The sequence below is a fragment of the Alligator sinensis genome, unplaced genomic scaffold, assembly GCF_000455745.1.
Source record: "Alligator sinensis unplaced genomic scaffold, ASM45574v1 scaffold338_1, whole genome shotgun sequence".
NCBI classification, from domain to species: domain Eukaryota; kingdom Metazoa; phylum Chordata; order Crocodylia; family Alligatoridae; genus Alligator; species Alligator sinensis.
In genome coordinates, this window is record NW_005842719.1 from 340,973 (window position 1) to 356,084 (window position 15,112).

At 48.0% G+C, this 15,112-nt stretch overlaps 1 protein-coding gene across 1 annotated transcript in view; it reads right to left on the minus strand.

Moving 5' to 3' along the window:
* The window catches only part of SAMHD1 (SAM and HD domain containing deoxynucleoside triphosphate triphosphohydrolase 1), a 106,338-nt gene that overhangs the window by 81,991 nt on the left and 9,235 nt on the right, over window positions 1-15,112 (minus strand). Inside the window, exon 3 of the mRNA XM_025216270.1 lies at window positions 10,801-10,867. Coding sequence (XP_025072055.1) covers window positions 10,801-10,867 — 67 coding nt within the window. The remainder of the gene's footprint in view (window positions 1-10,800; window positions 10,868-15,112) is intronic.

The following is a 15,112-nucleotide window of genomic DNA, read 5'->3' on the forward strand; positions in this document are numbered from 1 at the left end:
AGGGAGCACCGGCCATGGGGCGGGCAAGGGGCCACTTTTCTCCCTGCACTCACGACCAGCTTCTTCCCTGCTGGCAAGCAGGGGGTCAGGGCTGTGCACTGCCCGCCTGTACCACGGGGCTGAGGGACAGTGGGTGTGAGTGGGCAGGGAGCCAGTGGGAGCATGCGGCCCGCACCGGTGCCCCGGGGCCAGTATCAGTGGGGCCAAGAGCAGGATGGCAGGAGTGCAGGGGTCCCAGCCAGCAGGGGCTCTATGGAGCCGAGCCAGCTCCCCGCCGGTGCAGCCCAGCCCAGCTCCCCAGACCCCTGCCAGCCTGTGCCCCACTTTGGGCTCCACCAGTGCTGGCCCTGGGACATTGGTCCCAAGACATTGGGACATTGGTCCCAAGATGGTGACCAGGGGGCAGGGCACCTGTCAAGGGGTGAGGCATCTGTCAAGGGGCAGGGCTACCCAAGCGGCCCTCCATAGGCTGCCAAACCTGGGTAAGCGCCCCTCCGCCCAAAATAAATTGCCTGCCCCTGCTCTTGCACCCCTGGGCCAACTGCCACTGGGCCATGGCTTCACAGTTGGCCCTCAAGCAGCACTGCTGTCATGTCTTCTGGTGCACTCTGCCATCTAGGCAGCTATCACCTGGAAGATGTGCTCATTGCAGTGGTCTGGTTTGATCTGTGAAAGCACATCCTCCTGACCCTAAATGGCCAAGGTCAGCTATCTCATCTGCCCTCCAGTTGGGTCCTCAGTGCTGGTCCTGGGCAGGCTCCTCTGCCTGGTCCTGCCACCTGATTTACCAGCAGGGCTCCTGGTATTCCGTTAAAAAAATTGCAAATTCTCTGATAAACCCCAAATTACCTCATTAAAATACCCCAAATCTGCATTCTTCCACAATTACAATGAAACACCACCACGATGAGATCAGTTGGACAATGTGTTATTAATATATTTACAATTTTAAAATAATTTGGAAGCCTACCAATGCCTCGATCAACATAATAAAATGACTTCTAAATGTCTATACACTTTGGTGTTTGTTTTTGGGGTTTTCTTTATCATAGAAAAGTCAGAGCTGCCCCTGCCTACTTTGCTCACCAGGATGTGGAGCGCTGAGCAGTATTAGGATGCCAACGCCCTGCCCATGCCCTTGCCCCTCACTCCCAACCCACAGCCCCACCAGTGCCCCTCACTCCTGACCTGCAGCCCCTGCCTGCCCCCAACTCACTCCCGTCCAGCAGCAGCTCTGTCCCAACACCAGGACATGGGTCACAGCCTGGATCCGAGACACTGCTGCAGCTCTGCCCTGCTTCTATTTGCTCCAGCATGCCGAGGCAGCATGCTGGAGCAACAGGGGCATGTGGCAAGCATAGAGACACTCTGGCCAAGTGCTAGAGCATGCCTTTGGAGGATCCAGCCTCTGGTTGTTTCAGGGCACACCACAGGAGCACTCCCTGTACCGCTTTTTTCTGGCGTGTTTTTGATACAAGAATTTCCCCATATCAATCTTGGAGTCTGTGCTACAAACGTGCAGCACAGGGAACATTTGTTCGTTCCTAGCGTACCTCGTGTAGCATCTCAAACTGCTCGCTCATCTGGACGTGGCCTAAGAGTTTAATCTCCCCAGAGCAGACTAACAATACCCTGGAACAACCTGGGTACAACAGATCAAAGATAAGCCAATTCAGGTGAGGGTTATCTTTAAAACATTTATAGGGGGTATAGAACAGGAGTTATACTCCCATTTTAAGTGCCTTTATGATGGCTTAAAGGTAATCTGTAACAGCACTATAGCTCAGATAGAGTGGGAATGGTCTTCTTTTGAAATGCATTTCTTTTGACTCAACACAGAGGGAACAATCACATGATGACACAAGACAGCTCTTATGGCCAACAATCTGCAAAGTGTGGAGGGGGAGGGCAGGAAAGATCACACAGTGTGTAGCCCCATGGGGGTGGGAAATCATAGGAAAGACTGCACAGTGACAGAGGGAGTGCAGAAGAGACTGTGCGTTGTGGAGGAAGCATAGGGGGCATGCAAGGGAGACGATGTGGTAAGGGGAAGAGAAGGGTTTGGGGGAATATGGGGGACACCATGACCCACAGCCCCACCAGTGCCCCTCACTCCTGACCTGCAGCCCCTGCCTGCCCCCAACTCACTCCCGTCCAGCAGCAGCTCTGTCCCAACACCAGGACATGGGTCACAGCCTGGATCCGAGACACTGCTGCAGCTCTGCCCTGCTTCTATTTGCTCCAGCATGCCGAGGCAGCATGCTGGAGCAACAGGGGCATGTGGCAAGCATAGAGACACTCTGGCCAAGTGCTAGAGCATGCCTTTGGAGGATCCAGCCTCTGGTTGTTTCAGGGCACACCACAGGAGCACTCCCTGTACCGCTTTTTTCTGGCGTGTTTTTGATACAAGAATTTCCCCATATCAATCTTGGAGTCTGTGCTACAAACGTGCAGCACAGGGAACATTTGTTCGTTCCTAGCGTACCTCGTGTAGCATCTCAAACTGCTCGCTCATCTGGACGTGGCCTAAGAGTTTAATCTCCCCAGAGCAGACTAACAATACCCTGGAACAACCTGGGTACAACAGATCAAAGATAAGCCAATTCAGGTGAGGGTTATCTTTAAAACATTTATAGGGGGTATAGAACAGGAGTTATACTCCCATTTTAAGTGCCTTTATGATGGCTTAAAGGTAATCTGTAACAGCACTATAGCTCAGATAGAGTGGGAATGGTCTTCTTTTGAAATGCATTTCTTTTGACTCAACACAGAGGGAACAATCACATGATGACACAAGACAGCTCTTATGGCCAACAATCTGCAAAGTGTGGAGGGGGAGGGCAGGAAAGATCACACAGTGTGTAGCCCCATGGGGGTGGGAAATCATAGGAAAGACTGCACAGTGACAGAGGGAGTGCAGAAGAGACTGTGCGTTGTGGAGGAAGCATAGGGGGCATGCAAGGGAGACGATGTGGTAAGGGGAAGAGAAGGGTTTGGGGGAATATGGGGGACACCATGAATTGTTCAGCCCAGGAGAATTGCAGAGGAGCTTCTGTGGTTCTGGTTCCACAACTGGGGCCAGGGCTGCTGCCACTACCGCTGCCTGGCCAGGGCCAGAGGTACTGTGTGCTCCAAGTCCCAGGACAAAGCCAGAGGCACCAAACTGGGAAAGCAAGGGGGCAGGCATCAGGAAGAGGGAAGGAGTAGTGGGGGGGAAGTGGCAGAGAAGTACAGGCACTGGTGGGGAGACAAGTGGCATGGGGGCAGACAGAGCGAAGGTTGCCTGCTCACCTGCCACTGTTTTCCATCCTGTTTGCATGCATGCCACTGCTTTCCCTGCAGCAGGGGTAATGATGATATTTAAACATTTGCTTTTAGGAGTTGGCTTGTAGGCATTAGAACAATGGTCCAGGGAAATGACAAGGGCTCATTGGTTTCTAAAAGTCTGTTTGTAACAGTTTCATGTTCTCAGCCTTCAAAGCCTAAAGCCAACGGTGTCTAAAGCTAACAGGCAAACAGGCACATGCATCCTAGGAAATTAAAAACATCCAAACACTGTTGCACAACAAAGATAAGGGACTCTTCAGAGTTGGAATTAGGTCACAGTGACTAGCTGCAAAACTCCTGGAAAGCAACTGGAATTTCTGGTTTTAGTTGACAGACCAAATTAGGAGGCCAGACATGCCCAAATTAATACACCAATAAATGACCAAGTTAAGATGTATGCGTGTGATATGTTTGTAAAACAGGGATATGCTGACAGAACAGAACATGGACAGCACTGCAACCACAGGGAAATCAACCAACAGCACCCAGAAATAAGGTCAGAGGGGAAAGAATACAACAGGAGGGATTTCAGAGCAACAAGGGGATTCCGGGGTAGAGAGGGAGTCCTGAGGCCACCACTAGCCCATCTCATTCACCCCACCGTGGGGGTGGTAGGCATCATCCCTCAACCTCCAGACTGCTGACATTCAAGAAAGAACCATGAGCTGGTGCTCATGTACCACTCTCCTTGTGAACGCCCTAGGGACGGAAAAATAATTGGCATTATATTCTGTAATCATCTTGCTTGCATTATGTCATGGTGCGGGGTCCCCAGGGATGGCCGTGATGCCCATAGGGCTCCATGACCATGCCAGGTCTGCCCTGCGGGCATCTTCTAATCTTGCCTGCTGCATCTTATTGGTAAAAACAGTAAGAAGGGAGGTTGTCCATGAGTTTGTGCAGCCATAGTCCTGTTGGACCCTACTAAACCCTGCGAGTTCTTAGACCCCTTGCCAGGTCCTGCTCTAAGTCGGTGCCTCACAGCACACTTCAAGCTTTATGAGCTAGATGCGTGGCTCCAAAACCTCCCCTTTACCACACCCCAAGCCTTTCGGATGGTATACGAATATTGCTCCCTCTGTTGGGGTCTCAGCCTACTCAGCCTCCACCCCTGTTATGTAACTAGGCCTTCTAGCCTAGACCCACTATGTTAGGCCTGGCTTTGAGGCACTAGCTGTAATCAATCTCCTCTCATCACTGGTATCCTGGTCCTCATCTGCTGCACCCTGCTGGCACTGGGCTCTCCACAATCATGTGCCCCTATCTGGGCACTAATGAGGCCTCCAAACCTCCCCTTTAAGCCTCACTCCAAACTTACAGTGCAAATGACAACAAAAACATAAGCCCCTGGGCTATAACGCAACAGTAACGATGGAGGCCACACACAGCCCCTTTAAGAAGGCAAACTTCTCCCCTAGTATTGTGTGCCTCCTACCCCTGGGTACCTTATGAGTTCCTTGACTCCTATTAGTCTTGCAGGCAGCCAAACGTCTCTGAATAGTTTCTTCATGAAGAAGCACTTTCCCCTGGCAGCTGCCAGAGAACTAACCCCTGCCAGCCCCAGCCCTAGGGCTTGTATGTGCTCAGGGCCCTGCCTCCTCCCAGTCAGCTGACCATGTACAGGACCCAGCTAATTCCCTCATTATTAGCCTACTGCCCAGGCAACCTGCAGCTGTGGTGCTCTGCCTAGCTCATAGGCCTCTCTGGATAGGCTGCTTCTGCCCTTTAAGGAACAGGCGTGTCTTAGTGTCCTTTGACACAGAAAATAAGAGTAATATTACTGTGTATCAATCAAATTTGCCCATTATTGAATGGAAGAAGTTGTGGTCGGTCTGAGGGTTTGAGTCCTCCCAAGAACAAGGTATCAGGACTGGGTCTTAAATCCAGTGCCAACAGGGGAAAGGGAGAGGGAAGAAGAAAAGGCAAATTTAAGTCAACCACCTGAAAAGTTAGATTCTATAAATGGAAAGTTATAACAAAATTATAATTTTCCATGTATAGAATCTAATTATTGGGGGGTTGACTTAAATTCAAAAGTTGTCTTGGATATGGATAAATATAGTAGTATTATTTTTCTTTTTTGAGGAGTAGTCACACGGTTAACATTTGAGAGAGATACCTTTTAGACTAGCCACAGAATTCTTTTACTATATCATCCTTTATTTTATCATTGCTGCTTTTGTACTCTATTATGTTTTACACCACCATTGTCGCAAGACCTCCTAAAAGTGGCAGAGGTATCAAATCCTTTATCAGAGCATCTGAGGACTATCATTAGAGTGTATCCCATTTTTTTGTATGTTAAGGTGAGTTTAATCTTTTCTTAACTCCTCCTCCCCTCTGTACTTTCTCCCTATTAACAGTACTTTTCCCACCACATCCAAATACATTTTTAATGCAAATTTACTATATAAAAGATTAGCATTTGTTCAATTTACACAGGAATCATCCAGTTGGAAACATGTTTAATCCCACAAATCAGTTGGAACAAGAACATGGAGCCCAGGGAGGCATGCTTCCAGTCTCCATGATCTTGCTGCCCAGTACAACTGACACTGTGTTACACATGAACCAGGCCAGTTCCTCCAGCACCTAAGCAGCCATAATACAGCCTACTGAGCATGCCTGGTATTCTGGGTAAACACAGAATTGGTTATATGAATGAAAATGGTCAAGTTTTGGAACTCTGTACAAAAAAAATCCACGCGTAACAAACATCTACTTCACTGAGAAAAATCACAAGACAGACTGCAGAAACATCCAAGATCAGGGCATTGGCACCAATTAGATCTAGTACTGACCAGGCACCATCACCTGAAAGAAATCCTGCACACAAGGTCTTACCACAGTCCTGACTATGACACTAACCATGCTGTAGTCTGCTGCAAAGTCAGAATCAATGCCAAAAAAAGATCTGCCACAGCACAACTACCAAAACTTTATACTCAGATTGAGTATAATGATGTAGAAAGATGTGAACTATTCAGTGAAGAAGGTGCGAAAGCAAGTTTACCTAACAACTCAGCCAGGGAAGCTTGGGAAAGCTTATAGACTAACATGTATCCATTTAACACCAACTAGGGCCCTGAGTCTGAAGGCCAGTCAACAGTTCTGCTGCAGTTCCTACATTGGTTCTCCTGGTTCCTGACTTTATTTCTGGACTTCAGCTTTGTATTTCCCCAAGATTCTGTTTCCTGGTTCCTGACCCTGATTTGGCTCGGTTTCTGGACTTTGCCCAGTGGGTTGTCCCCTACATTGGTGCTTGGTATCTGACCCCCAGATCCTGACCCTGATTTGTGCCATTGACTCTACTTCTGGATTTCCCTCTGGCTTTGGTATATGGGTCCTTCCCTTTGATGCAGTCCCCCAGTCTTGCTTTCTCTCGGCAGCCTAACCATTAGGCCAGACCATCTGTGCCTAGGTCCCTTACACATATTAATTTCTCCTTTCTAACAGACAAACATTTTTCTAGGATGGTTTAAAGAGATATAATTCTGCTTTTAGCTAGGGTTCGGAATCTATGATTTCAAGGCCCTTTCAAAGCCCTGCTTCATTATTTTATAATAGTTGTGACAGTTATGTATTCTGCCCCATTGCAAAATTACCCTCGATGTTCTCAGAAAAACAATGACATAAGTAACATTATATTCTCCCCATCCATTTTTAGCTGTTCAAAATCCGACTTCAAAAACTGTTTTTATACAGAGTACACATATTTCATATCACTCCCTAACACACCAAACTACCATTTTTAACTTAAGTTCACTTCATGTGAATACCTAATCTTGTACAACAGCAAACAACAGGTAAACTGAACTGAACAAGACTACATGAAATCTCACACGTTAAAACGTCTATTAAATCACCTACTTATTCTCATAACTTTCCAAGAAAAGTATTAGAACTTTGTCAGTGTTAGTGGAAGACAGAACTAAGATAACCACTGTACAGTCAACATGGGGGAAAAAGCTCCTTCTCTTACAATCACATACAAGGAAATCTCATTAAATACATGGTCTATCATTAAACTGCTGCCAAAAGCAGCATATACTCAGTAATGAAAACCAATTATCTTAGAAATCATAGAGAAGTTGGGCTGGAAGGCACCTCAAAAGGTCATCTAGTCCAGGGGTTCCCAACCTTTTTATGCTGCGGACTGGCAAACTATCTCATTTACATATTTAAAAGTGATTTACATATTTACATTTAATTTTTAGGGTGGTGGTGGGGTTGCGAGGATTGGATCAGGTTGGGGCACCGGGAGACCCTGCAGGGGAGGGGGCTGTGCAGGCGATGGCCTGGGTGGACCCAGCTGGGGCTGCCTGGGAAGAAGGGGCTCTGCTGCCTTTCCTAAGATCAAGCAGCTGAGCCGCCGCCCTGTCTTCTGCCCTGGGCATTTCCCCACCCGCATCCCCCCACTCCCAGCCATGGATGGGGCTGGGGGGTCCTGCCCAGCCCAGCACAAGCCCTGGTACCTGGTGCACGTGCAGTGCCTCACCAGGTGCAGCCATGGTGGTGGGAGCAAGACAGGGAGCACAGAGCCAGCTGCCTCGCCACACAGCTTTAACCCCACACAGTGCACATGAATGCCGGCAGCAGAAGCCACAACCCGGCAGCCAACCCACGGCGGCCCCGTACCGGGCCATGGCCCGGTGGTTGGGACCCCTCATGAACGACTGGTGCATCCTGAGACTATGGGGGGGGCGCGCGCGTGCAGGCACCATGGCAGCGAGTAGGGACTGCCCACAGCCACTGGCTGCTGCGTCAGCAGCAAGGGGAGGGCAGGTGCAAGTGGTGACTGCCTGCAGAAGCTGGCAGTGGCTTTGGCAGCAGCCAATCTCAGGAGGGCACATGCTCCCCCCCCAGTCCTCTCTACGCATCACCTATGGAACCCCTGATCTAGTCCAACCCCTCGCCTGAGGCAGGAAAGGTCTTGCGTCCTATGCAGGTATTGGAAGTTGATTAAAATGCAGTCAACACAGAGAATGACTATAAAACACACAGCCCATAATGAGCCAAACTATGGAAACCTTTCTTTCTTTCTTTCTTTCTTTTTTTTTTGGTGTGGCCTTTAAAATAAACCACAAAAAACAAAAAACACAGGCAGTTGCTCCCTAGGGTGATCAGGCCTGAAGATACCACAATACTTGGCTGGCACTCAAAAAGGACAAATCAAGCTCCAGCACCCATCCTTGATACCAAAAACTCTGATGAAAATCCACCACAGAGATCGGTTGGTGTCCCCTTCTGAATAAGATATATCCATGCCCGTTAAGTAGAGTCCCCCTCAGCACCGACCCTTTTTCAAGTCATGATGAGCCACTACACTGCATATATTTCAACTTCCTCTTCACTCCCACAGTTGACCTGTGCCTTTCTTTCTGATGTCCTATGATTCCTCTTTCTTCCCCAGACTTAAATGTTTGGCCAACATCACCAAACAGACAACCAAACAGCTCACCGAGAATCCCTGTTACCTGCCCTCTCAGCCTGTTGTATATGATTAGAGGTCCTGCCCTCCATGAGGTGCAATCTGACCAGGTTGCCCTGCACCTCATCTGCATAATTCTTGAAGGATCCTGGGATACATGACAAGAACACTCAGCTCCACTTGTGAGTGGGGGGCTAATTAGCATGTGCATCTTCTCAGTCGTGGGGGTAGAAATATATGGAATACACACACATACTGAGCAGTGCTGAGCTAGGGAGTCATCATGGCTTGAAACACTGTTGACTCTGCTGGGGCCCAGCCTGATTAACCTTATAGTAAATAACAGGCTTTTTGGCTCTGAACTAATGATCATCAGGGATCCTGGTTTTCTGTTTAAAAATCCCAAATTCCCTGATTAAAAACAAACAACTTTGTGTTTTTCCACAATTAAAATGAAACACCATTACACACACACACACACACACAAGTTGAGCGCAATGTTTTATTGATGTACTTACAATTTTAAAGCAATTTGAAAGTCTACCAGCACTTCAATCATATGGTAAGTTTTAAGTACCTATGAATTTTGGTGTGTGATTTTGGAATTTTTTATCATAGAAAATCAGAGCTACCCCTTACCCCTTTGCTCACCAGGATGTGGGTCCAGCTGTGGCTGTCCTCCCCTGCTGCTTTGTGGTGCTGAACAGCCCTGATATGCCGGTGCCTTGCCCTGCCCCTCACTCCCAGCTCACAGCCCTCCAGCCCTGCTGGTGCCCCTCACTTCTGGCCCACAGGCCTCCTACCCCCAGCCCCTGCAGTGTGTGAGGGGAATGGGGTGGGTTTGTAAGAAGGGAGAGGGGGCTGGGTAACATGTGGGAGGCTGGGAGGGGGCACAGGCAACATGGTGGCAAGGCTAGAGGGGGCATGTGTCCCCCCAGACTGTGCTCACAGAGTATGGGGCTGCAGCCAGGCCAGAACAGCTCTGGGCAGGAGCTGCGAGGCGCCCAGTGGGCAGGACTGTCACGCTGCCATGGCCTCCAAGGTGAGGCAGTCCCTGCCCACCTGGCAGCAGTGGGGGGGCACAAAAGAGCCACATCTTGGCAGCCATGGCAGTGCGGTGCTCCCTCCCATATCAGGTCCTGCCCAGAGCTGGTCCTGCCTGGCTGCAGCCCCACACCCTGCTGTGGACACAGAAATCTTAAGCACATGCCCCCCCCACTCTGCAATATGTCCCCTGGGCCTGCAGCTCTGCAATGAATCCCCTGGGTTCCTTCCCCTCCTCACCCGCATAGACTTGCCCAGAGGAAACTGCTCTCCGCTGCTGCTTGGCCACCACACACACAGCACTCTCTCCCTCCCCTGCTCCCCGCAACCCCAAGTAGTTCCTTGCAGGCTGGAACTCTGCCATCCTGCAAGGTTTCCCATGGTTTTTCCCGTTACAAAGAGAAGACACGTGTTTTCCCCCATAAAAAGAGAAAATCTGGATCCTTGATTATCATGCATAGTTTGTCCTGTATACAAAGGTGCTTCTTAAAGGTAGTACCTGTACTAAAACTTGCACCAATTTGAAAAGAAAAATAAAATGCATCAGTTCATCTGTCAGTGTTTTAATTTTTTTCTCTTGTCTCCTTGTGCTCAGGGAGACCCGAGTCTGACAGTAGGGAGGAAGGGGCAAAGGACAAGGGGCTACCTAGCCACCACCCAGATTTATTGTCCCTGCTGTAGGAGTGGGAAAGGGACAATTTCAAGGCAAATCCCCAACAATTAGATTCTATACCTGGAAAATTAAAACAAATTTATAACATTTCCATTTACAGAATCTAATTGTTGGAGGGGATTGTCTTATAATCAGAGTTATACCACATTTACTTGAATATGAAACATTCATTGATTTGCTTTTATTTAAGAGGCATACAAAAGACAACTAAACAAAGTCAATGAGAAATAAAGGCATCCTTATAATTAAAATAATGAAAGTCCTCCAACAGAAAAGCTGACAAAAATTTTATACATGTTACTACATAAATTCAAGAAGTTCTTACCCAATTCCCAGGTTTTCAAGATCAGATTTAGTGAGGGAAGGCAGCACTGACCCAGTGATTTGATTTTCTAAGGAGTTAAAGAACAATAATTATTTCTTGGCTTTTTGACAGGCATTTAAACTTTGAAAATATATTATAATTAGAACATTTAAGTGTTGCTCCTTTCAGCATTTAAATTAGCAACATAATCCCATCCTCCCAACAAGTCCAGATTCTACAAATGAACCACAAAGTGAAATCCGAGATCATAATATTTGAAACTCAGGTGCCATCACCTTCTTTAAACTCTCTCCTCTTGAGGAAAATATCATACTCAAATGCACTAAGATACACAGTCAGCCTCCAGTCAATCAAAGTCTCAACACAAAATTGACAGGTGAGGTCCAAATGTAAGATTTTAGTGAAGCTATTTCCTAATCATAATCTAGACATTTTTCTAAATGACTATCATGTTTAATGCAATTTTATCATTTTTACATATTAAATATCCTATCAAATTTTATTTCAACAAAAATGTTTTTCAAAGTATCCCGTACATATGCTTGATGTTTTATATAAACCTGGATTTAAAACAAGATTCTTTTTAAAGATGATCTTGATTTTGTATCACATTTGTGTAAACATATACAAATTGATTTGTTTACATACTCCAGCAAAATACTGTTGAACTGCAATTGGGCAAATGTTTAATCTAAAAAATTCTTATTGGAAAACCACAAAAAGCTGAAAATATTCTGCATTTTAGTATTTGAGCCCCAAACAATCCTGTGGCATCCACATTTAGAAAAAAATTTCAGAATTGGTACAACCAACTGTGCGTTTTAGCCCAGAACAGATAAAAATTATAGCAGACCAGGGATTGATGAGGCTGAAATTGGTTGTTTATTCCCAGTTTCTTTTTCAAAGCCAATCTAGACCAAATAAAAGCTTGTTATTAATGAATTACACATCCCAAAGAGAGAGAATTACACATCACAAACAGAGAGAATTTCATTAGCTATACAGATGTACTAATTAATATGTAAAGTACAGATCCCTAAATGAAGGTCAGATTAGGATGGGATTAAGGGGCAAAATACTTCTTGGGCCACTCCAAACTTCCTGTCGATGCCACTGGGGGACTGTCCCAAAGAATTCTGACCACAGTCCTGTCTAGCCCAAAGAACCAGGTTCCCAACTGACAGCCCCCATGCCCACTGTACTAAGTATAATGGCTCAAATAAAGAACTGGCTTTTGGTCTGGGATTATGGCTAGAAGTCCTGTTGGGGCCATTCCACAGCATACCTCTGTGGCACTCTCCTGGAGACTGCTGACCAGAGTCTTGCCCTGTCCAGAGAACAGTTTGTCCGTGTCAGGCTGCTAACTGGCAGCCCCCCATGCCTACTGTACTAAGTATAATGGCTTGAATAAAGAACTGGCTTTGGGGTTGAGATTATGATTGGAAATTCTTTTTGGGCTGCCCCACACTATGTCTCTGTGGCACTGGAGGACTCTCCTGGACATCTCTGGACAGGGTCTTGCCTGGCCCATGTCACAACCCAAAGTTGTGGTTTTTCTTGTTTGTGTGTGCTTCGGCATCACTAAATTATGGTCCCGCCAAATTGCACCTCTTTTGCACGGTGGAGTGTTCTGTTGCAATTAAGAACCCGCGTGCAGGAGTTTTTCCGGCCAGTTCTGTAGCTTCCTTTGCATAGTGCATTCCTTTTGCATTACAGTGATGCACGATGCAAAGGAGTTCCTGCCATTTGTATTTAGATTCATGCCACATTATTGGCCAGTTCTAAATGTAGGCATACATGGCGGCTAGCTATTGGCTTGCTAGCCGTACAAAGGGCTTGGGTGGTTTCCGCCCAAGTCGGAGAGAGAGAAAGCACGTGGAGTTCGGGAAAGGAGCGTGAGGATCTCTAAGCGCTGCTGATCCCTACAAACCCAGCTTTTTCCTTAAGAGGGCAACAGAGGTTTAATTTGTCGAACCCACGGAGCTTCAACAACTCCGGGGGACCTATTTACCAAACCCTCGGAGCCTTAACAACTCCGAGGCACATAACCTCTAGCCTCTCCCCGTCGCCGATCGCAGTCCAGACAACGAATTATTGAACCCGCGGAGCCTAAACCACTCCGGGGTCAAGGAACCGAGTCTATTAGAGTCCTCCACCGAGAACTCAAGCAGAGCTGTGCCTGGAAAGCTGACCAGCCTACACCGTGACCACCTGGGGTGTAAGTAAATAATCTTTTCAATCAACCATTATGCCTCCGTGACTGATTCTAGCTCGAGCATATCATACCGCGCCGCCGTTTTCTCCAACCCCGCATGCCCGGGCTGCTGGCCACAGCCGGTGTGCACAAAGACGGGCCCGGCTCGCCCCCGGCGACCCAGATGGGATCGGGAGAGAACGCGCACATGGCGACCCAGGCGGGATCAGTTTGGCCATGGCAGGCTGACAGCTGACAGCACCCCAGCCACTGTGCTAAATATATAGACCCAAATGAGGAATTGGATTTGGGGCTGGGATTATAGCTAGAAATCATTCTTGGGCCACCCCATGCCACCGAGGGACTCTACTGGACATCTCTGACTGGAGTCTTGCCTAACCTAAAGCGTGGCTCAGCCGTGCCAGGCTGCCAAATGAGGGCCTCCCCGTGCCCACCGTACTAAGCATATAGCCTTGAATAAGGAACTGGCATTTGGGCTGAGATTACAGATTGAAATGCTTTCTGGGACACTTGACACCAAGCCTGTGTGTCACCAGGGAACTTCCCTGGACATTTCTGACCAGTGTCTTAACTGGCCCAAAACGCATTTATGCCGTGCCAAGGTGCCAACTGACAGCCCCCCAGTCACTGTTCTGAGTATAAAGGCTCGAACTAGGAACTGGGTTTGGGATGAGATTATGGCTGCAAATCCTCCCTAGGCCACCCCACACTATGCCTCTGTAGCACCAGAGGACGCTCCCAGACATCTCTGACCATGGTCTTACCTGGCCCAAAGCATTGTTTGTTCGTGCCAGGCACCCATCTGACAGCCTCCCCCACCCCACCCCACACCCTGACACTGTACTAAGTATATGAGCTCAGATAAGGAATTGCTTTTTGGGTCGGGATTATGGCTGGAAATCTATTTTGGGTCACCCCACAACATGACTCTGTGGCACCAAGGAACTCTCCTGCACATACCTGACCAATGTCTTGCCTGGCCCAAAACACAGTTTCGTTGTGCCAGGCTGCCAAGTGACAGCCCCCCATTCTCACTGTACTAAATACAATGGATTGAATAAGGACCTGGTTCTTGGGCTCAGATTATGTCTGGAAATCCTGTTTGGACCACTCCACGCCATGCCTCTGTGGCACTGGGGGACTCTCCTGAATATCTCTGACCTTAGTCTTGCCTGGCCCAAAGTGCAGTTAGGCCTTGCCAGGCTGCCAGCTGCCAGCCCCACAAGCCACTGTACTAAGTATAATGGCTTGAATAAGGAACTGTTCTTGGACTTAGAGATGGAAATGCTTCTTGGGCCACCCCACACCATGAGACTGTCCAGGGGAGTCCCCCGGTGATCAGAGTCTTGCCCGGCCCAAAACACGGTTTGGCCATGCCAGGCCACCAACTGACAGCCCGCCTTGCCCACTGTATTTTGAACTATGTGACACTGAAGGTGCTTTAATTAAAGTGTCTCTCGGAGCCATTCTATTTAAAGGATCCCTCTCCCCACTCTGAAGCATGTGTATAGAGGCCCCTAGGGAATTTTAAACAGCTTTGCACTGTCACAACCCAAAGTTGTGTTTTTTTGTTTTTGTGTGCTTCGGCACCGCTAAATTATGGTCCCGCCAAATTGCAGCTTTTTTGCACGATAGAGTTTTTTGCTGCAATAGGAGAACCCGCGTGCAAAAGAGTATTTCCCGCCGTTTGTAGCCTTCTTTGCATGGTGCATTTCTTTTGCATCATAGTGATGCACGGTGCAAAGGAGTTCCTGCCATTTGTATTTAGATTCGTGCCACATTATTGGCTGGTTCTAAATGTAGGCATACGTGGCGGCTAGCTATTGGCTTGCTAGCCGTACAAAAGGCTTGGGTAGTTTCCGCCCAAGTCGGAGAGAGAGGAAACCTGGAGAGATACAGAACTCGCCAGGAGGAGGAGACTTCTCGCTGTGTGAAGATCTCCAAGCGATGTGGACCCTTGCGGACCCAACGCACCTTTCTTAAACATGCAACGGAGGTCTGTTTAGCTTCTAGCCTGTCCCCGTCGCCGAGCACAATCCTAGATGTATCCCTATCCTATATACCCAATTTTCGAACCCACGGAGTCTTAACAGCTCC